Source organism: Nerophis ophidion, linkage group LG03 (assembly GCF_033978795.1).
Source record: "Nerophis ophidion isolate RoL-2023_Sa linkage group LG03, RoL_Noph_v1.0, whole genome shotgun sequence".
Classification (NCBI taxonomy): Eukaryota; Metazoa; Chordata; class Actinopteri; order Syngnathiformes; family Syngnathidae; genus Nerophis; species Nerophis ophidion.
Genome location: NC_084613.1, coordinates 3,675,324 through 3,698,676, shown reverse-complemented (window position 1 = coordinate 3,698,676; position 23,353 = coordinate 3,675,324). Strand labels below are relative to the sequence as shown.

General features: G+C 41.8%; 2 protein-coding genes across 11 annotated transcripts in view; one reads left to right on the top strand and one right to left on the bottom strand.

Annotated features, from left to right (window-relative positions):
* Positions 1-7,202, bottom strand: part of LOC133548994 (lysophosphatidylserine lipase ABHD12-like) — a 29,932-nt gene extending 22,730 nt beyond the window's left edge. For all 6 annotated transcript variants that reach the window (XM_061893993.1, XM_061893992.1, XM_061893994.1 and 3 more), the window contains exons 1-2: positions 7,077-7,202; positions 3,929-4,065 (exon numbers count right to left, since the gene is read on the bottom strand). In XM_061893993.1, the coding sequence (XP_061749977.1) occupies positions 3,929-4,040 (112 nt within the window). In that variant the 5' untranslated portion in view covers positions 4,041-4,065; positions 7,077-7,202. The remainder of the gene's footprint in view (positions 1-3,928; positions 4,066-7,076) is intronic.
* A 4,785-nt stretch (positions 7,203-11,987) lies between these two features.
* Positions 11,988-23,353, top strand: part of nin (ninein (GSK3B interacting protein)) — an 85,626-nt gene continuing 74,260 nt past the window's right edge. For 4 of the 5 annotated variants that reach the window (XR_009806014.1, XM_061893964.1, XM_061893967.1 and 1 more), the window contains exons 1-2: positions 20,809-20,877; positions 20,958-21,173. Coding sequence is in view for 4 of the 5 variants with exons in the window: in XM_061893964.1 (XP_061749948.1) it covers positions 20,860-20,877; positions 20,958-21,173 (234 nt within the window). In the remaining variant the exon portion in view is untranslated. Of the gene's footprint in view, positions 12,316-20,808; positions 20,878-20,957; positions 21,174-23,353 lie in introns of those variants that run through there. The other variant, XM_061893965.1, reaches the window with a different exon arrangement.

The window sequence follows — 23,353 nt, the reverse complement described above, 5'->3', positions numbered from 1 at the left end:
AACTTATAAACGCATGCTTACCTTAGCTAAAACTAATTATTACTCAAATCTCATCCGCATTAATAAAAACGATCCAAAATTTTTGTTTAGTACTGTAGCATCGCTAACCCAACAAGGGACTCCTTCCAGTAGCTCCACCCATTCGGCAGATGACTTTATGAAGTTCTTTAATAAGAAAATTGAACTTATTAGAAAGGAGATTAAAGACAATGCGTCCCAGCTACAACGGGGTTATAGTAACACAGATACGATTGTATATACGGCGGATACTGCAAATATCCAAAATAGTTTCTCTCGTTTTGATGAAATAACATTAGAAGGATTGTTACAACGTGTAAATGGAATAAAACAAACAACATGTTTACTTGACCCACTTCCTGGGAAACTTATCAAGGAGCTTTTTGTATTATTAGGTCCATCAGTGCTAAATATTATAAACTTATCACTTTCCTCGGGCACTGTTCCCGTTGCATTCAAAAAAGCGGTTATTCATCCTCTCCTTAAAAGACCTAACCTCGATCCTGACCTCATGGTAAACTACCGACCGGTGTCTCACCTTCCCTTTATTTCGAAAATCCTCGAAAAAATTGTTGCGGAGCAGCTAAATGAGCACTTAGCGTTTAACAATCTATGTGAAACCTTTCAATCCGGTTTCAGGGCAAATCACTCGACTGAGACAGCCCTCGCAAAATTGACTAATGATCTATTGCTAACGATGGACTCTGATGCGTCATCTATGTTGCTGCTCCTCGATCTTAGCGCTGCTTTCGATACCGTCGATCATAATATTTTATTAGAGCGTATCAAAATACGAATTGGTATGTCAGACTCAGCCCTGCCATGGTTTAACTCTTATCTTACTGATAGGATGCAGTGCGTCTCCTATAACAGTGTGACCTCGGACTATGTTAAGGTAACGTGTGGAGTTCCCCAGGGTTCGGTCCTTGGCCCTGTACTCTTCAGCATCTACATGCTGCCGCTAGGTGACGTCATACGCAAATACGGTATTAGCTTTCACTGTTATGCTGATGACACCCAACTCTACATGCCCCTAAAGCTGACCAACATGCCGGACTGTAGTCAGTTGGAAGCGTGTCTTAATGAAATTAAACAATGGATGTCCGCTAACTTTTTGCAACTTAATGCCAAAAAAACGGAAATGCTGATTATCGGTCCTGCTAGACACCGACCTCTATTTAATAATACAACTTTAACATTTGACAACCAAATAATAAAACAAGGTGACTCTGTAAAAAATCTGGGTATTATCTTCGACCCAGCTCTCTCCTTTGAGTCACACATTAAAAGCGTTACTAAAACGGCCTTCTTTCATCTCCGTAATATCGCTAAAATTCGCTCCATTTTGTCCACTGGAGACGCCGAGATCATTATCCATGCGTTTGTTACGTCTCGTCTCGATTACTGTAACGTATTATTTTCGGGTCTCCCCATGTCTAGCATTAAAAGATTACAGTTGGTACAAAATGCGGCTGCTAGACTTTTGACAAGAACAAGAAAGTTTGATCATATTACGCCTGTACTGGCTCACCTGCACTGGCTTCCTGTGCACTTAAGATGTGACTTTAAGGTTTTATTACTTACGTATAAAATACTACACGGTCTAGCTCCAGCCTATCTTGCCGATTGTATTGTACCGTATGTCCCGGCAAGAAATCTGCGTTCAAAAGACTCCGGCTTATTAGTGATTCCTAGAGCTCAAAAAAAGTCTGCGGGCTATAGAGCGTTTTCCGTTCGGGCTCCAGTACTCTGGAATGCCCTCCCGGTAACAGTTCGAGATGCTACCTCAGTAGAAGCATTTAAGTCTCATCTTAAAACTCATTTGTATACTCTAGCCTTTAAATAGACCTCCTTTTTAGACCAGTTGATCTGCCGCTTCTTTTCTTTCTCCTATGTCCCCCCCTCCCTTGTGGAAGGGGTCCGGTCCGATGACCATGGATGAAGTACTGACTGTCCAGAGTCGAGACCCAGGATGGACCGCTCGTCGGGACCCAGGATGGACCGCTCGCCTGTATCGGTTGGGGACATCTCTACGCTGCTGATCCGCTTCAGATGGTTTCCTGTGGACGGGACTCTCGCTGCTGTCTTGGAGCCACTATGGATTGAACTTTCACAGTATCATGTTGGACCCGCTCGACATCCATTGCTTTCGGTCCCCTAGAGGGGGGGGGTTGCCCACATCTGAGGTCCTCTCCAAGGTTTCTCATAGTCAGCATTGTCGCTGGCGTCCCACTGAATGTGAATTCTCCCTGCCCATTGGGTGTGAGTTTTCCTTGCCCTTTTGTGGGTTCTTCCGAGGATGTTGTAGTCGTAATGATTTGTGCAGTCCTTTGAGACATTTGTGATTTGGGGCTATATAAATAAACATTGATTGATTGATAGGACCCTCCTACATCCAAAGACATGCACCTGGGGATAGGCCCCTCCTACATCCAAAGACATGCACCTGGGGATAGGCCCCTCCCACCTCCAAAGACATGCACATGTGGATAGGCCCCTCCCACCTCCAAAGACCTGCACCTGGGGATAGGCCCCTCCCACCTCCAAAGACATGCACCTGGGGATAGGTTGATTGCCAACACGAAATGGTCCCTAGTGTGTGAATGTTGTCTATCTGTGTTTGCCCTGCGATGAGATGGCAACTTGTCCGGGGTGTACCCCGCCTTCCACCCAAATGCAGCTGAGATAGGCTCCAGCGCCTTCCCGCGACCCCGAAAGGGACAAGCGGTTGAAAATGGATGTATGGATGGAAATAGTGTCAATGTCTGGGGTTGCCACTGACAGTTTGTTTGTGTTGTAGTTTTTTCCTCTGTGTGTGTAGTATTTCCTGTCAGCGCTCTTATTTTGTTGGTTTCCTGTCTTTCTCCCTGAGCGCTGTTTCCCCTCAGCTGCGGCTGATTGTCACCTGGCCACACCTGGTGTCAATCAGCCCGATCCTACTTTTACCTGCTTTTGTCCTCCAGTCAGTGCTGGATTATTGTCACTTCTGTATTGTCGCACCTGTCGTGTCGTGCCATTGCAGCGTAGCGGTAAGCTATATTTCGGTAAAAGTTTGTAGCTTACTGTCTTTTGTTCCCTGCTTTCAATTTGTCTTTGTACTACACGTAACGACTTCTGTTTTCCTTCTCGCTACCCGCTAGCTTCCACGCTAGGCCCCTTTTGTTTTTGCTAGCTTCCATGCTAAGCTCCTTTTTGTTTTCTAGCTCCCATGCTAGCTCTTTTAGTTTGTTATCCGCCTCGTGCGCACTTTTTGTTGTACCCCTTTTGTTTGGTTTTGTCTTAGTGTTTTATTAAACCATGTTTCCTGCCTCCTTCTCTGCATCTTGGGGTTCGTCAACAACTAACTTTGACAGTCAAAGCGCTTTGAGTACTTTTAAGGTAATAAAGCGCTATACAAAACCCATTTACCAATTTAACTATTCAGTACCAAGCCTTAATTAAGGCTGTTAAGTATTTTATCCCATTACTCGATTGATCCATCAAACTAATCCATAGATTACTCGATTATTGAAATAATACCAAGAATCCTAGCTACTAGGGGTGATAAAAAAAAAAAAAAACTTTCACATACGAATCAATTTTTATTTATTCCAATTCTAAATCGATTCATCATTTTCAACAATTAATGTCAAAAAGTGTTTTTTAAGGCCATCTATGTGCTTACACATGACAGCAGAAAAATCTGTAGATTTAAGATTGACATCCCTACTTGTAAAAAAAAAAACATTCATGTTGTAAAAATAGGTCACTGTTGTGTTCCTTTCCACTTTCTCATGTACTCTTGATCATATTTAAAAAAAAAAACACATATATACCTTTTCAGGTCCTTCTCACAGCTCAGGAAAAGTAAAGGCCGGGCTAATATTACATTATTGGAGCGCCTGGTTTGTCCACAGGAAGTTGTACTTACACAGGTGAGCAAATATGGCGTATCCCAAAGTCCAAGGGAGCGCGTAGAGCAGGACTGGTGTGGACACATAGGCAGCAATCAGGAAGGACACAGCTGTCTTCATCACCAGCATGCTTGGTTTTGTTTCCTTCCTGCTCCTGGAAGACAACAAAAACCTTCAAAGGTACAGTCAGTGGTATACCAGACTTATAGATAGCATCAAGAGGGTCTAGAATGCTTCTGGCAGCAGCATACTTGCCAACCTTGAGACCTCCGATTTCAGGAGATAGGGGGTGGAGGCGTGGTCAGGGGCGTGGTCAAGAGGGGAGGAGTCTATTTACAGCTGGATTCACCCAGTCAAGTATTTCATATATAACGTATTTCCTTGAATTGCCGCCGGGGCGGTAATTAGATTAAAACCTCTTCTCACTCCTGCTTACCAAAGGCATGCGGTAAAAGTAAGCATGCGCTAATTATTTCAAAACCTCTTCTCACTGCGGCACTTACCAAAGGTATGCAGTAAAAAATTGAGTGTGATATAAGCTTGGACCTTAAATCCTACTGAATAGCTCTTAATCTTCTTCCCTTTATGCGATTTCAAATTACAGGTATTGATATCAGCCTCCTCCATTTTGAAAATGATGACAGGGGAAGTGTCACTCGTGACGTGACGAGTTTGACCAGGCGGTAATACTAAGCATGCGCTAATTATTTTGGTAAGCGAGTTTGATTCAAGGCAAGCACATACTATATACCCTGCGGCAATTCAAGGAAATATTAATGTTAAATCATCATCTCTATAGACCAGAGGTGTCAGACTCAAATACAGAGTGGGGCCAAAATTTAAAACCGAACAAAGCCGCGGGCCGAGGTTGAACAAATTAACCTTTTAATAAGGACCCAAACAAGTTTTGCATTGAATATTGAACAAGCAAGGTTTATATAACTTTATAGTGACATGCAAAATCGAGTTTAAAATAATAATAATAATAAAAAAATATCAATGGCATATCAAATAAAATTTAAATAAAAATTAAATGCCTTTTTTCGGCGATGGGGTTGAGGTGGACGGGGTTTAGTGATAGCGGGGGAGCGGAAAAGTTAGTGCTGCAAGGCGTTCTGGGTATTTGTTCTGTTGTGTTACGGTGCGGATGTTCTCCCGAAATGTTTCAATTCTTGTTTGGTGTGGGTTCGCAGTGTGGCGCATACTTGTAACAGTGTTAAAGGTATTTATACGGCCACCCTCAGTGTGACCTGTATGGCTGTTGACCAAGTATGCGTTGCATTCACTTGTGTGTGTGTGTGTAAGCCGCGTATATTATGTGACTGGGTCGGCACGCTGTTTGTATGGAGGAAAAGCGGACGTGGAGACAGGTTGTAGAGAACACCAAAGGCAGTGCCTTTGAAGGCCACCCCAAATATTGTTGTCCAAGATGAAATTCGTGAGGAGCACTGAACTTCGGGAGTCTCCCGGGAAAATCGAGAGGGTTGGCAAGTAAGAGTGTTAGCGGTGAATGCGGCGTTACAGCTCTAATGTTAATTTGATATTGCCTCAAGGGCCAGGTGAAATTACACGGCGGGCCAAATTTGGCCCGCGGGCCAGAGTTTGACACCCATGCTATAGAGCTTTACAACAGATGGAAGCATGTACAAAGCTGCATTGACTCCGGACTTGATGAAACACAGTGGACCAAAATCAGCAGCTGACATGGCTCCCCAAACCTTTGCTGACTGAGGGAACTTCCATTGTCTTGAGTTCAGGAGTGGCTTGACCATGGGAATACGGCTATTGAAGCTGTATCTGTTGAAAAGCTCTAAGGAGATGATGATTTCATTTTCCAGCATGACCTGGCACCTGTCCACAGTGCCAAAACCAGCAGTAACTGGTGTACTGACCATGGCGTTACTGTCCTCCATTGGAATGCTAACTCTCCTGACCTAAACCACATAGAGAATTTGTGGGGTATTGTGAAGAAGAAGCTGAAAGACACCAGGCCCAATAATGCAAATGAGCTGAAGGCCGCTATTGAAGCATCCTGGGCATCCATAACGCCTCAGCAATGCCACGCCGTATTGATGCAGTAATCCGTGCAAAAGGATTCCCAACCAAGCACTGGGTGCATTAATTGACATTTTCAAATGTTTGATTTTGTTTTGCTGTTATAAATTGTTTTTTTTACTTGGTCTGAGGAAATATTCAAATTTTTTGAGATAGGATTTTTGAGTTTTCTTGAGCTGTATGCCATAATCAGCAATATTAGAATAATAAAAGGCTTGCAATATTTCAGTTGATGTGTAATGAATCCAGAATGTATGGCATGTTCATGTTTTTAGTTGCATTACGGAAAATAAAGTAGTTTATCACAATATTCTAATTTTCTGGGACAGTCCTGTGTGTGTGTGTATATGTGTATATATATAAGAAATACTTGAATTTCAGTGTTCATTTATTTACACATAAACACACACATAACACTCATCTAAATGATAAATGGGTTGTACTTGTATAGCACTTTTCTACCTTCGAGGTACTCAAAGCGCTTTGACACTACTTCCACATTTACACACACATTCACACACTAATGGAGGGAGCTGCCATGCAAAGCGCTAACCAGCACCCATCAGGAGCAAGGGTGACGTGTCTTGCTCAGGACACTACGGACGTGACGAGGTTGGTACTAGGTGGGGATTGAACCAGGGACCCTCGGGTTGCGCACGGCCACTCTTCCACTGCGCCACGCCGTCCCCATCTACTCATTGTTGAGTTAATGGTTGAATTTGCCATACTTGTTTTTCTAACCATATGCATGTAAAGAATGGCCCTGTTTAAGAGTGTCACAACATTGCTGTTTACGGCAGACAAAAACTGTTGTTGTGTGTTGTTACTGCTTCAAGTGCGTCATGACTGCTTGAACTAGAATGCTTCTGGCTGCAGTACTGTCCAAAGTATCCCTCTTTGTGTCTAATTTATATAAATACAATGTGTCCACTTAATGTAAAAATATTTCTCCGGAAAGTGACTTTTTAAGTAAGTGCGAAGGGCTTCATTCATTGTCGGTGTGTGACGTCAGAATGAGTACGAACTTGGTGGAAAGTGAAATAACATGAAAGAGAAAGCAGTTAAAGCATTACACAACGCGACAAAATTATAATAAACATATCGAAGTACCTTTAAACCGTCATTAATTCCTCTTCATGCAGTTAGCTTTGCTCCTCATTCCTTTTAAAATCCAGCACTCTTTTTCTATTTCCGGCAAAGTCGAGTATTTCCGGATTTACGCAACGCTGAAAGGCCATTGGGCTAAAGTTTTGATTGACGTTTGCCGCAGCCAATGGTGTCAGTGAACGAGAATAATAAGGAAAAAAAAGTCTACATGAACTTTTAAATTGTATTTAGTGTTTTATTGAGAGGAACAATGCGCGTTTTAAGACAGCCGAACACTTGACCAAATTGTTGTTAACATTTTACGTGAATTTCAGATTTTTATGGACATTGTGTTGTCGTAAAATAAGGAGTTGTATCTCAAATAAGTAGCTTTACGCGCCGAGTTCCGGGAACACAAATGATTGCCATTGGTAAAGTGGTCTACGGTTAAGCCAACATGTCGATTTATTTGGTAAGAATAACGACATAAGTTCAGTACCAATGAGGCCGATAAAATCCTACTTTATTACAAGTTGTTGAAATAGACTTAAGCATGTTTACAGAAAAACACTGCAGTACCGAGGCTTACCACCAGGTGGGGCTGAGGAGCGGACCCGAGTGGCGTGTAAACAGACCACCCCCAACTAAACAGGCATTTACTATCGTGGTGACGTCACTTTTTCTGACGAAATAAACAAAGATAATACGTCTATATATAGTTCCAAATATACTCCAGCTCATAAACTTACAATAAAACGTGCTTTATTTCGTTCAAGTATAATTTGCGGCTGTATTAGACGCGCTTGACGGCGCTATTAACGTTAAAAAAATAAAACAAAACAGAACGACAAACAAAAATGACTTATTACCCTCATTTTGCCAAAATATTCATTGGCTTTGGACCAACAATTACGAATAAATTTACTTTTGTGTGAAGTATGTCAACTGGGGTGGCTGCCATAATTTTACCATGAATTGGCAGCACGGTGGTACAGGGGTTAGTGCATGTGCCTCACAATACGAAGTAGTCCTGGGTTCAATCCCGGGCTGGGGAGCTTTCTGTGTGGAGTTTGCATGTTCTCCCCGTGACTGCGTGGGTTCCCTCCTTACTCCGGCTTCCTCCCACCTCCAAAGACATGCACCTGGGGATAGGCCCCTCCCACTTCCAAAGACATGCACCTGGTGATAGGCCCCTCCCACCTCCAAAGACATGCACCTGGGGATAGGCCCCTCCCACCTCCAAAGACATGCACCTGGGGATAGGCCCCTCCCACCTCCAAAGACATGCACCTGGGGATAGGCCCCTCCCACTTCCAAAGACATGCACCTGGGGATAGGCCCCTCCCACCTCCAAAGACATGCACCTGGGGATAGGCCCCTCCCACCTCCAAAGACATGCACCTGGGGATAGGCCCCTCCCACTTCCAAAGACATGCAGCTGGGGATAGGCCCCTCCCACCTCCAAAGACATGCACCTGGGGATAGGCCACCTCCCACCTTCAAAGACATGCACCTGGGGATAGGCCCCTCCCACCTCCAAAGACATGCACCTGGGGATAGGCCCCTCCCACTTCCAAAGACATGCACCTGGAAAATAGGCCACTCCCACCTCCAAAGACATGCACTTGGGGATAGGTTGATTGGCAACACTAAATGGTCCCTAGTGTGTGAATGTTGTCTATCAGTGTTGGCCCTGCGATGAGGTGGCGACTTGTCCAGGGTGTAACCCGCCTTCCTCCCGATTGTAGCTGAGATAGGCGCCAGCGCCCCCCGCGACCCCGAAAGGGAATAAGCGGTAGAAAATGGATGGATGGATATATATATATATATATATATATATATATATGTACATACATACATATATATATATATATATATATATATATATATATATATATGTACATATATATATATATATATATATATATGTACATACATACATATATATGTCTTAATTAGATTATCCAGAAAATAGTGCTTGATACCGTGGTAGAGCCCATAGTATGTATGTGTGGGAAAAAATCAATCAATCAATCAATGTTTATTTATATAGCCCCAAATCACAAATGTCTCAAAGGACTGCACAAATCATTACGACTACAACACATTCGGAAGAACCCACAAAAGGGCAAGGAAAACTCACACCCAGTGGGCAGGGAGAATTCACATCCAGTGGGACGCCAGTGACAATGCTGACTATGAGAAACCTTGGAGAGGACCTCAAATGTGGGCAACCACCCCTCTAGGGGACCGAAAGCAATGGATGTCAAGCGGGTCTAACATGATACTGTGAAAGTTCAATCCATAGTGGCTCCAACACAGCCGCGAGAGTTCAGTTCAAAGCGGATCCAAGACAGCAGCGAGAGTAGCCGTCCACAGGAAACCATTCCAAGCGGAGGCGGGTCAGCAGCGTAGAGATGTCCCCAACCGATACACAGGCGAGCGGTCCATCCTGGGTCTCGACTCTGGACAGCCAGTACTTCATCCATGGTCATTGGACTGGACCCCTTCCACAAGTGAGGCGGGTACAGAGGAGAAAAAGAAAAGAAGCGGCAGATCAACTGGTCTAAAAAGGAGGTCTATTTAAAGGCTAGAGTATACAAATGAGTTTTAAGGTGAGACTTAAATGAAGTAGCATCTCGAACTGTTACCGGGAGGGCATTCCAGAGTACTGGAGCCCGAACGGAAAACGCTCTATAGCCCGCAGACTTTTTTTGGGCTTTAGGAATCACTAATAAGTCTTTTGAAGGCAGATTGAACAAAAAACACAACATGTAAACCCTTCGAGGTATCAAACACCTCCTTTGTCATGTCCACGTATCAACCCAGAGTTAACTCAACACACCGTGAGAATCGGAGGTAAAACTACTCAAAAGGGTTGAGTTTTCTCACTATATTTTCATACCTGTCGTGGCGGTAGTACTAGAACCCGTTGGTAGAACACCTTATTTCACCGCTTTGGTCCATGTGCTGATATTCCGAAGCGTTTTGGGTGTATAGAATATAGTTTTATTTAGCGATTATTATTGTTAATGTTAAAAGGACGACAACGAGGCATCTTGCAGTGGTAAAAGTTGATTTTTAAGACGAAAAATAATTTTCAATGTTTTGATTGATTGATTGATTTATTGATTGATACTTTTATTAGTAGATTGCACAGTTCAGTACATATTCCGATAATTTCGCACAATTGACCACTAAAATTGAAATAAACAGACTACTATCCAATAAAAACAATATTGTACAGAATTGCTTGTAATTTTTATTGGATAGCAGTCTGTTTATTTCAATTGTTAGTTTTTCCTTTATTATTACCTTTAATCTCTTTATATGCAAATATAATGACAATAAAGTTCATTCTATTCTATTCTATTCTAAAAGGTAACACGTTTAACAAGTGTTTAACAAGTTTTTCAACTTGTTAAACACGTTAATCAGTTCACGGTAAAAGTTGATTTTCAAGACAAAAGATAATTTCAAAGTAAAAGTTGATTATCCGAGTACACAAAATACTGCCGTCTATTCTTAAAACGCACACAAAGACATTATTGTGCCAAGTAACGATGTGTTTGAAGCGGAAGACACAAAACGGCAGGTTTTAAGTTTCCACGCTTTACTTTGTACCTTTTGCTGGTCCTGACAGAATTGCTATTGTGACATCCAGTGGACACATTCAGAACAGCAGTTTCTTTCATAAAAAAAAAAAAATGTGACTTATTTTAATACTTGGCAAACTCATCAGGCGGGCCGGATAAAACCTGTTGGAGTTCCTGATCCGGCCATACTTGCCAACCCTCCCGGATTTTCCTGAAATTCAGCGCCTCTCCCGAAAACCTCCCGGGACAAATTTTCTCACGAAAATCTCCCGGAATTCAGGCTGAGCTGGAGGCCACGCCCCCTATAGCTCCATGCGGACCTGGGTGACGTGTATAAACAGCGTGTCTGCCCAGGCGTGTTCTTGGATTCTTATGTGGGTTTATTGTTAGGCAGTTTCATTAACGTCCTCCCAGCGCGGTGACAACACACAACAACAGCAGTTTGTTTTCGTCTACCGTCAAGCAGTTCGTCTGCCGTAAACAGCAATTTTGTGACACTCGTAAACAGGACACATCTACTGTACATGCATATGGTTAGAAAAAACAAGGATGGACAATTCAACCCTCAACAATGAGTAGATGAGTGTTATGTGTGTGTAAATGTTTAAATAAAAGAACACTGAAATTCAAGTATTTCTTTTATTTATATATATAGCTAGAATTCACTGAAAGTCAAGTATTTCTTATATTTCCTTGAATTGCCGCCGGGCATTTAGTATGCGCCTGCCTTGAATTACTGCCGGGTCAAACTCGCTTCCCAAAATAATTAGAGCATGCTTAGTATTACCGCCTGGTCAAACTCGTGACACTTCCTCTGTCATCATTTTCCAAATGGAGGAGGCTAATTTCAAAACCGGTAATTTGACATCGCATGAAGGGAAGAAGATTAAGAGCTATTCAGTAGTATTTAAGGTCCAAGCTTACATCACACTCAAAATTTTACTGCATGCCTTTGGTAAGTGCTGGAGTGAGAAGAGGTTTTAAAATAATTAGCGCCCCAGCGGCAATTCAAGGAAATACGGAGATATATATAAATATATACATATATATATATATATATATATATATATATATATATATATATATAAAAAAACTTGACTTGGTGAATCTGGCTGTAAATATACTCCTCCCCTCTTAGCCACGCCCCTAACCACGCCCCACCCCCGACCACGCCCCCCACGGTCTACATTAATATCCTAAAAGTCCCGCTAAAACTTCAAAGGGTCAGCCAGGGTGGGTTTGTTGGTGTTAAAAGTTGAGTTGTTGTTTTGGGGGCGGACACACATTGATGACGTCACTTCCGGTGTTGTCCCCGCCCTTTCCTCCATCGCCCTTTTCAAACTGGGCTCACAGGCGCCGAAGAAGAAGAAGAAGGAGGAGGATGATGAGGAGGAAGAGAAGGACATAACGCTGCTAAAAAACACACACTCCCTGCCGGCTCGCAGCAAGAAACATATATTTTATGCGGTGTCTCGCCATAGAGGACTTTAAACTTTGAATGTTGTTGTTTTTTGCCGAGCTTCCGGAAGGAAAAAACAAACAGCGACGCGCCCGTGTGGGAGAAATCTGCACGATAAGTTGTTTTTTTTTAATCTTTTTTTTTTTTTTAATTACAAGCAAATATTTTACACCGTGGAGACGCGTGTTTCTACAATTTGGAGATTTAGGTGAGTGTTTAAGCTTTTTAAAAATATCAATGTCAGAATATTTGGGTCAAGATTCATCTCCCACTTTGACAACTTTTCACCTAAATCCCGCTGATGATATATTTCTTTCAACTTGATGATTTATATTTTAATCAAATATCTATAATCGGTTTTATGTGTGCCGTCGTAGGTTTTAAGGCTTTGCGGTTGCTTTATGCGTTTAAATGAGGATAAAATAATCTCTGTTCTTTATCTTCCTTATTATTCTCATTTCCTATCAACACACTTCAAAATACTCAAAATGAAGTGTGAAAATGTCTTCCATACACTTATTGTATTGGTACTGATATTACGTGTATTTCCCCCCTGCATCAGATACAAACCCCGTTTCCATATGAGTTGGGAAATTGTGTTAGATGTAAATATAAACAGAATACAATGATTTGCAAATCCTTTTCAAGCCATATTCAGTTGAATATGCTACAAAGACAACATATTTGATGTTAATAATAATTAACTTAGAATTTCATATCTGCAACACGTGCCAAAGTAGTTGGGAAAGGGCATGTTCACCACTGTGTTACATCACCTTTTCTTCTAACAACACCCAATAAACGTTTGGGAACTGAGGAAACTAATTGTTGAAGCTTTGAAAGTGGAATTCTTTCCCATTCTTGCTTGATGTACAGTTTTTAAGTTGTTCAACAGTCCGGAGTCTCTGGTGTCATATTTTAGGCTTCAAAATTTTCAATGGGAGACAGGTCTGGACTACAGGCGGGCCAGTCTTTTACTACGAAGCCACGCTGTTGTAACACGTGGCTTGGCATTGTTTTGCTGAAATAAGCAGGGGCGTCCATGATAATGTTGCTTGGATGACAACATATGTTGCTCCAAAACATGTATGGACCATTCAGCATTAATGGTGTCTTCACAGATGTGTAAGTTACCCATGCCTTGGGCACTAATGCACCCCCATACCATCACAGATGCTGGATTTTGAACTTTGCGTGGATAACAGTCTGGATGGTTCGCTTCCCCTTTGGTCCAGATGACACGATGTTGAATATTTCCAAAAACAATTTGAAATGTGGGCTCGTCAGACCACAGAACACTTTTCCACTTTGTATCAGTCCATCTTAGAAGATCTCGGGCCCAGAGAAGCCGGCGGCGTTTCTGGATGTTGTTGATAAATGGCTTTTGCTTTGCATATTAGAGCTTTAAATTGCACTTACAGATGTAGCGACCAACTGTATTTAGTGACAGTGGTTTTTTGAAGTGTTCCTGAGCCCATGTGGTGATATCCTTTACAGATTGATGTCAGTTTTTGATACAGTGCCGTCTTAGGGATCGAAGGTCACGGTCACTCAATGTTGGTTTCCGGCCATGCCGCTTACGTGGAGTGATTTCTCCAGATTGTCTGAACCTTTTGATGATATTATGGAGCGTAGATGTTGAAATCCCTAAATTTCTTGCAATGTCACTTTGAGAAAGGTTGTTCTTAAACTGTTTGACTATTTGCTCACGCAGTTGTGGACAAAGGGGTGTACCTCGCCCCATCCTTTCTTGTGAAAGACTGAGCATTTTTTGGGAAGCTGTTTTTATAGCCAATCATGGCACCCACCTGTTCCCAATTAGCCTGCACACCGGTGGGATGTTCCAGATAAGTGTTTGATGAGCATTCTTCAACTTTATCAGGATTTATTGCCACTGATAAACATTTTTTATCAGTTTGAACATCAAATATGTTGTCTTTGTAGCATATTCAACTGAATATGGCTTGAAAAGGATTTGCAAATCATTGTATTCTGTTTATATTTACATCGAACACAATTTCCCAACTCATATGGAAACGGGGTTTGGATTTTGCTCAATATTAATAGATTATGTCTCATTTAATAAGTAAGGTTGAATATATTTAGCAGGGTTTTTCTTCCTTGTTCTTTAATAAGTTTGAGCTAACTGCCAAATAACTTTTTAAAGCGGCTGAAATAGAGAATGTTCTCGCTAAAGTACATTTTTTTCCAACTTCTAGAGTGAGTTAAAAACATTTGTCAAGGTGTTGCGGGATTAAACTTCAAATTTTGACCTGCAGCAGCTGTCAATCTTGGGCCTCCTTAAGAGGAAGACTGATTATCTCCCTGCAGCCTCAATAGAGCTGCAAAGTGCAGATGCAGAATACTGATTTGGGCTTTGTGTCAGCCTCATTGTGCGTTTAATGGATGCAAAAGGCTGCCGTGTGTGTGTGTGTGTGTGTGTGTGTGTGTGTGTGTGTGTGTGATGCGAGATATTCCATAAGTGGACACAGTCAATCTGGTTTATTGAAGTTGTGATATTTGTTGCGTGTGTACTGTATGTCACACACAGCATGCACAAACCTCTTTTTTCTCTGTGCTCATAACCAAATAATCACAATCATTATTTAATCATGCCTTAATTTTCACCCTGTTGTCTGAAACTCTATAAAAGTACAAACCCTGTTTCCATATGAGTTGGGAAATTGTGTTAGATGTAAATATAAACAGAATACAATGATTTGCAAATAATTTTCAAGCCATATTCAGTTGAATATGCTACAAAGACAACATATTTGATGTTCAAACTCATAATAATCATTAACTTTAGAATTTGATGCCAGCAACACGTGACAAAGAAGTTGGGAAAGGTGGCAATAAATACTGATAAAGTTGAGGAATGCTCATCAAACACTTATTTGGAACATCCCACAGGTGTGCAGGCTAATTGGGAACAGGTGGGTGCCATGATTGGCTATAAAAACAGCTTCCCAAAAAATGCTCAGTCTTTCACAAGAAAGGATGGGGCGAGGTACACCCCTTTGTCCACAACTGCGTGAGCAAATAGTCAAACAGTTTAAGAACAACCTTTCTCAAAGTGACATTGCAAGAAATTTAGGGATTTCAACATCTACGCTCCATAATATCATCAAAAGGTTCAGAGAATCTGGAGAAATCACTCCACGTAAGCGGCATGGCCGGAAACCAACATTGAGTGACCGTGACCTTCCATCCCTCAGACGGCACTGTATCAAAAACCCACATCAATCTCTAAAGGATATCACCACATGGGCTCAGGAACACTTCAGAAAACCACTGTCACTAAATACAGTTGGTCGCTACATCTGTAAGTGCAAGTTAAAGCTCTACTATGCAAAGCAAAAGCCATTTATCAACAACATCCAGAAACGCCGCCGGCTTCTCTGGGCCCGAAATCATCTAAGGTGGAATAATCCAAAGTGGAAAAGTGTTCTGTGGTCTGACGAGTCCACATTTCAAATTGTTTTTGGAAATATTCGACACCGTGTCATCCGGACCAAAGGGGAAGCGAACCATCCAGACTGTTATCGACACAAAGTTGAAAAGCCAGCATGTGTGATGGTATGGGGGTGCATTAGTGCCCAAGGCATGGGTAACTTACACATCTGTGAAGGCACCATTAATGCTGAAAGGTACATACAGGTTTTGGAACAACATATGCTGCCATGTAAGCGCCGTCTTTTTCATCCACGCCCCTGCTTATTTCAGCAAGACAATGTCAAGCCACATTCAGCACGTGTTACAACAGCGTGGTTTCGTAAAAAAAAGAGTGCGGGTACTTTCCTGGCCAGCCTGCAGTCCAGACATGTCTCCCATGGAAAATGTGTGGCGCATTATGAAGCGTAAAATCCGACAGCGGAGACCCCGGACTGTTGAACGACTGAAGCTCTACATAAAACAAGAATGGGAAAGAATTCCACTTTCAAAGCTTCAACAATTAGTTTCCTCAGTTCCCAAACGTTTATTGAGTGTTGTTAAAAGAAAAGGTGATGTAACACAGTGGTGAACATGCCCTTTCCCAACTACTTTGGCAGTAGTTTGGCAGCTTGAACATCAAATATGTTGTCTTTGTAGTGCATTCAATTGAATATGGGTTGAAAAGGATTTGCAAATCATTGTATTCCGTTTATATTGACCTCTAACACAATTTCCCAAGTCATATGGAAACGGGGTTGGAAGTTATTAGTCTGATCAGTGAGGAGAATGAACAGAATCTCTTAAGGCCCTGTGCACTTGAAGTTGTGTAACTTCCTCAATATATTGGCGAGAATATGCTCTTGAAGTGTAACAAACTGTTGAGCAAGGATAGACACTTCATTGCGTTATTGCAGCTTGGTGTATTAGGAACATCTAAAGTGGAGAGTTTACTTTTGAATACAGTGGCACCTTGGGATACGAGTTTAAATAAACCAATTTATTTGTTGCTTGGCCAATTTTAATATGTAACGTGCATTTTAAAAGTAAAAACAAGCTTCTAGATATAAAATACAGTGTTGTGTGATAAACAATACATTAGCACAGACCTTGGGCCCATTTAGTGTTGCCAATCAACCTATCCCCAGGTGCAAAAATCCAAATGTGTTGACGCTGGTGATATCGCCTTGTCTCTGCTCTGTCTGCGTCACGGCGGTGTTCGGCCTTGGCAGTCAGCAGGCCGTTCCTGGACACAGGCACTGATACCAGACTGGCTTGCGATCTTTTGGATCGCCAGCTTTGCACAGACAAAGAAAAAAATAAAATTTCAGCACAATTGATAATAACCATAGCAACGGGCCTTAAGCATCAAAGTTGTGTGATAATATATACATAACCCTGAAGTTGCTGGCACGGCCGCTCTACCAACCGAGCTATATAAAATGTGAGATATAAAAGGATACCGCATACATTTATCGTTGGTTTTCAAAAATCCTACAAAAAAGTGGGACCCCAAAAATTTACTGTGGGACCCCATTTGTGTGACTTGAAAGGGTCCCTAGGACCCCATTTTGAGAATTCCCAGCGCCAACGTTGATGGAGTAGTGTTGCGTGAATAACAGTGGCCTGTAACACTGTCAGGTTCAAACACTGATGACATCTATGAAACAGACAAGAAGCAAGGAATCATGCGGAGACAGAGTTAAATTTGGCACAATTGAGGAGACACGTTTTTTGGGGCTGTACTCTAGTTACAGATCCAAACTACGTTCTAAAAGTCCAGTCCAGTCTTTGGTTACATCACTGAAGCTGTCGCTGAGGGAAGGGGGTAATCCTGACAGCTCCGGTTAGACCATGGGTGTCGAAACTTTTTCCACTGATGGCCGCACACTGAAAAATCAAAGCAAGCGGGGGCCATTTTGATGTCTTTATTTAAAAAACCAATACAATATTTGTGTAAAAATATACATTCAAGCCTCCACTCAGGCTTGATCCCAGGGACACCAAAGGATTTTGGTAAAAAAAAATGTTTAAAATGTGTCATTATTTTGTATTATTGTTATTCAAGGTCTAAATCTGTTGATCAACATTAGATCTATCTGTCAATATAACGTTTTTAAAGATTTAAGTTGTATGCCCTTTTTGTCAAAGAAAACCCTGTTTTGTTATGGAAAAAAAACACAAAATATGCAAAAGTTTCCCCAATAGAATTTTAAAGTGGAATATTTGAGATTATAGAATAATTCGAGTCTTAAAAATGTCATCACATAACACCATTGATTTCAATTTGTTATTATTTTTTTTAGCAATGACACACACAAAAAAAATCACACTAAAATTATTGGAAATCCAAAAGGGTCCTACTCATTATTTTTATTTTTTTACTGTTTACTTTAAACACAATCGCCTTGAGATCAACTTCTCGACAGCTCCGGATAGACCAGGGGTGTCGAAACTTTTTCCACTGAGGGCCGCACACTGAAAAATCAAAGCAAGCGGGGGCCATTTTGATGTTTTTATTTCAAAAACCAATACAATATTTGTGTAAAAATATACATTTAGGCCTCCACTCAGGCTTGATCCCAGGGACACCAAAGGATTTTGGTAAAAAAAAAATGTTTAAAATGTGTCATTATTTTGTATTATTGTTATTCAAGGTCTAAATCTGTTGATCAACATTAGATCTATCTGTCAATATAACGTTTTTAAAGATTTAAGTTGTATGCCCTTTTTGTCAAAGAAAACCCTGTTTTGTTATGGAAAAAAAAACACAAAATATGAAAAAGTTTCCCCAATAGAATTTTAAAGTGGAATATTTGAGGTTACAGAATAATTGGAGCCTTAAAAATGTCAACACATAACACCATTGATTTCAATTTGTTGTTATTTTTTTTTAGCAATGACACACCAAAAAAAAAATCACACTAAAATTATTGGGGATCCAAAAGGGTCCTACTCATTATTTTTATTTTTTTACTGTTTACTTTAAACACAATCGTCTTGAGATCAACTTCTCGACAGCTCCAGTTAGACCAGGGGTGTCGAAACTTTTTCCACTGATGGCCGCACACTGAAAAATCAAAGCAAGCGGGGGCCATTTTGATGTCTTTATTTCAAAAACCAATACAATATTTGTGTAAAAATATACATTCAAGCCTCCACTCAGGCTTGATCCCAGGGACACCAAAGGATTTTGGTAAAAAAAAAATGTTTAAAATGTGTCATTATTTTGTATTATTGTTATTCAAGGTCTAAATCTGTTGATCAACATTAGGTCTATCTGTCAATATAACGTTTTTAAAGATTTAAGTTGTATGCCCTTTTGGTCAAAGAAAACCCTGTTTTGTTATGGAAAAAAAAACACAAAATATGCAAAAGTTTCCCCAATAGAATTTTAAAGTGGAATATTTGAGATTATAGAATAATTCGAGTCTTAAAAATGTCAACACATAACACCATTGATTTCATTTTGTTATTATTTTTTTTTGCAATGACACACACACAAAAAAATCACACTAAAATTATTGGGGTCCTACTCATTATTTTACTTTTTTACTGTTCAACTTCAGATCCTTCTGTCAATTATAACTTTTATTGTTGTTTATGTTTATTGTTTGTTCTTATTAGGCCCTTCTTCAGGAAAAACAACAACTTTGTTTTTTATATGGCAGACACAAAATATGCAACATTTTCCCCCAAAAATGTCTCAAAGTGGAATGTTTAATGTGACATTGATTTTGATTAATTATTTTATTATTAACAGCCTGCATGGCAGCTTTGTGTTATTAGAGTAAAGATTGCAACATTTTATTGTCACATTTCACCTGTTTACTCTTTTATACCACTTTTTCTGTTTTTCTTTTTTTAATTGTATTTTTAGAATGTGCTTAGGGCCGCACTTTGGACACCCCTGAGTTAGACACAATATATGATTATACAAAAAATCCAAATGTATTGACGCTGGTGATATCGCCTTGTCTCTGCTCTGTCTGCGTCACTTATTTGGAACATCCCACAGGTGTGCAGGCTAATTGGGAACAGGTGGGTGCCATGATTGGCTATAAAAACAGCTTCCCAAAAAATGCTCAGTCTTTCACAAGAAAGGATGGGGCGAGGTACACCCCTTTGTCCACAACTGTGTGAGCAAATAGTCAAACAATTTAAGAACAACCTTTCTCAAAGTGACATTGCAAGAAATTTAGGGATTTCAACATCTACGCTCCATAATATCATCAAAAGGTTCAGAGAATCTGGAGAAATCACTCCACGTAAGCGGCATGGCCGGAAACCAACATTGAATGACCGTGACCTTCCATCCCTCAGACGGCACTGTATCAAAAACCGACATCCATCGCTAAAGGATATCACCACATGGGCTCAGGAACACTTCAGAAAACCACTGTCACTAAATACAGTTGGTCGCTACATCTGTAAGTGCAAGTTAAAGCTCTACTATGCAAAGCAAAAGCCATTTATCAACAACATCCAGAAACGCCACCGGCTTCTCTGGACCCGAAATCATCTAAGATGGAATAATCCAAAGTGGAAAAGTGTTCTGTGGTCTGACGTGTCCACATTTCAAATTGTTTTTGGAAATATTCGACATCGTGTCATCCGGATCAAAGGGGAAGCGAACCATCCAGACTGTTATCGAAGCAAGGTTCAAAAGCCAGCATGTGTGATGGTATGGGGGTGCATTAGTTCCCAAGGCATGGGTAACTTACACATATGTGAAGGCACCATTAACGCTGGTGATATCGCCTTGTCTCTGCTCTGTCTGCGTCACGGCGGTGTTCGACTTTGGCAGTCAGCAGGCCGTTCCTGGACATAGACACTGATACCAGACTGGCTTGCAAGAAAAATACAATTTCAGCACAATTGATAATAACCATAACAACAGGCCTTAACTATTAAAGTTGTGTGATAATATATACATAATTATTCTAACAAATACCAATCAAATATCATCCCAGGGGGCCATAGATCATTCATTAGGGTGCCGGATTCGGCCCACGGCCCTTGACTTTGACACCCCTGCTGTAGAGGTTCCACAGATTATAAATCTACATACTTCTACTGTGATAGCAGCCCTGAAATGTGGTTTATCTAATAAAGTCATTGTCGGTGCCAGTCTTGGCTACGACTACCCATTAGCCCGATTGGCTAATCAGCTCTAATTGGATTAGAATAAGCCTGAGCGGCAAATGAGTCTGAAGTCACTTGTGTGTGTGTGTGTGTGTGTGTGTGTGTGTGTGTGTGTGTGTGTGTAGAGTTCAGTCACTGGGCTGCACACTGACATCGCTGTTAGGGACAAAGCTGGATGTTTCCGCCCCGCTGGGTGGGTATATTTCCACGTGTCTCGTACGTTGACGTGCCAGCATATTTCCTGTAGTGACGTGTGCACGGCTGTCTCTTCAGGGCCGGCGGGTGCTGTCCTGTGGGATGGATGACGTCCAGGAGCAGGACCACTACGAGGAGCGCCTGAAAGAACTTTTCAGCAGTTTCGACGGCGCCGGCTGTGGCTCGCTGTGCCCGGGGGAGCTGGCAGACCTGTGCCTCTCTCTCCACCTGGACCAGGCCACTCCGGCCCTGCTGGACTCGCTGCTGCACAATCAGGACCGCCTCACCGCCAGGGTACGTTTTAGTCTGTTTCATACTGAAAAAATCCCTCCGCCTGTGAACATGCCGCCGGATAGACGTTCACGTTTTATTATGCGTTAAATGTGAAGTCAATTTTTATTTGTATAGCGCTTTACATAGTGAAAGCCAATATCTAAGTTACATTTAAAGCAGTGTGGGTGGCACTGGGAGCAGGTGGGTCAAGTGTCTTGCCCAAGGACACAACGGCAGTGACTAGGATGGCGAACGTGGGAATCGAACCTGGAACCCTCAAATTGATGGCACGGCCACTCTACCAACCGAGCTATGCCGCCCCAAATCTAGAAGTATTATCGTATTTTCCGTACTATAGGGTGCACTTCCATCCATCCATTTTCTACCGCTTATTACCTTCGGGGTGGCGGGGGTTGCTGGAGTCTATCTTGGCTACAATCGGGCGGGAGGCGGGGTACACCCTGGACAAGTCGCCACGTCATCACAGGGCCAACACAGATAGACAGACAACATTCACACACTAGGGACCATTTAGTGTTGCCAATCAACCTATCCCCAGGTGCGTGTCTTTGGAGGTGGGAGGGGCCTATCCCCAGGTGCATGTCTTTGGAGGTGGGAGGGGCCTATTCCCAGATGGGTGTCTTTGGAGGTGGGAGGGGCCTATCCCCAGGTGCATGTCTTTGGAGGTGGGAGGGGCCTATCCCCAGTTGCATGTTTTTGGAGGTGGGAGGGGCCTATCCCCAGGTGCATGTCTTTGGAGGTGGGAGGGGCCTATCCCCAAGTGCATGTCTTTGTAGGTGGGAGGGGCCTATCCCCAGGTGCATGTCTTTGGAGGTGGGAGGGGTCTATCCTCAGGTGCGTGTCTTTGGAGGTGGGAGGGGTCTATCCTCAGGTGCGTGTCTTTGGAGGTGGGAGGGGCCTATCCCCAGGTGCATGTCTTTGGAGTCTCTTTGTCTCGATGGAGATCTTCCTTTATTACTTCCTGCTTGGATTGAAAAGCATGCACTAATTAATTTAAAACTTCTTCTCACTCTGGCACTTACCAAAGGCATGCAGTAAATTTAGGCCTGCGCTTCTAAATTTGAGTGTGATGTAAGGATACCATCATGAAAAGCACATTTAATAAAAAAAACGTTATTATGGTCTTACCTTTACTTATAAATGAAGTCCATGCGCGGCTCCTTCTGATCAAAAGCATCGATAACTTGTTTATAGAAGTCTTCCTGTTCCTTCTTCAGTTTTTAAAGTCTCTCTGTCTCGATGGAGATCTTCGTTTATTACCTCCTGCTTCGATTGAAAGTCCAGTGTAGAAAACAGTTTTATTTTAGATATGTAATCCTCCATGTTAAAAGTGCAAACGAGAGGAAAAAATAAAGGATCGCTGCTTGTTGTCACTTCTTCTGCAGCCGAGTAGTCGCAAGAAGGATCACTAGCGCCCTCTACCACCAGGAGGCGGGAGTCATTTAATGACTCATATTTGACACACGCAGCTACGGTATATTAATAAAACATAGCTGCTTACTGTTTTTTTTTAGCATATTCAATAGCTTGGACTTTAAATCCTACTGAATAACTCTTAATCTTCTTCCCTTTATGCGATTTCAAATGATTGAAATCAGCCTCCTCCATTTTGAAAATGATGACAGGTGAAGTGTCACTCGTGACGTGACGAGTTTGACCCGGGGGAAATTCTAGACATGCGCTACTAAAAATAATATATTTGCGAAACGAGTTTGACCCGGCAGTAATTCTAGGCAGGCGCTTACTATATACGGCAATTCAAGGAAATACGGTAATAGGAAATCAACTAGAGTGTGTCCTTCACTATGTGGTAGGTTCCTGCGGACATTATCCCCTTCTGTTGTTGACTATTTTTTTCATACGGTGTTTATGTGGAAATGGTTGCCTCTGCATTTTGTTGGTGTGGCACCGAATGGAGATGTTGACATGCGGAGTAAGCACTCTTCATTCTCTAGCGGGTGACTTTTCAAATGATGCTACATAGTAGCAGTAGTGCTACATTTTGTAGCAACGCTTTTGCCCCACACTTGACAAAATATGGTTGTCTGTTCGACATCTTCCCGCTTGAAGCCAAACCACCGCCAGACGATGGACCCCCTGCTGTTTTTTGGGGGGGAATTAATTCTTCCTTCATTGGTTACCAGATTCGCACCTTCTTTCTCTAGTATTACCACTCGCAC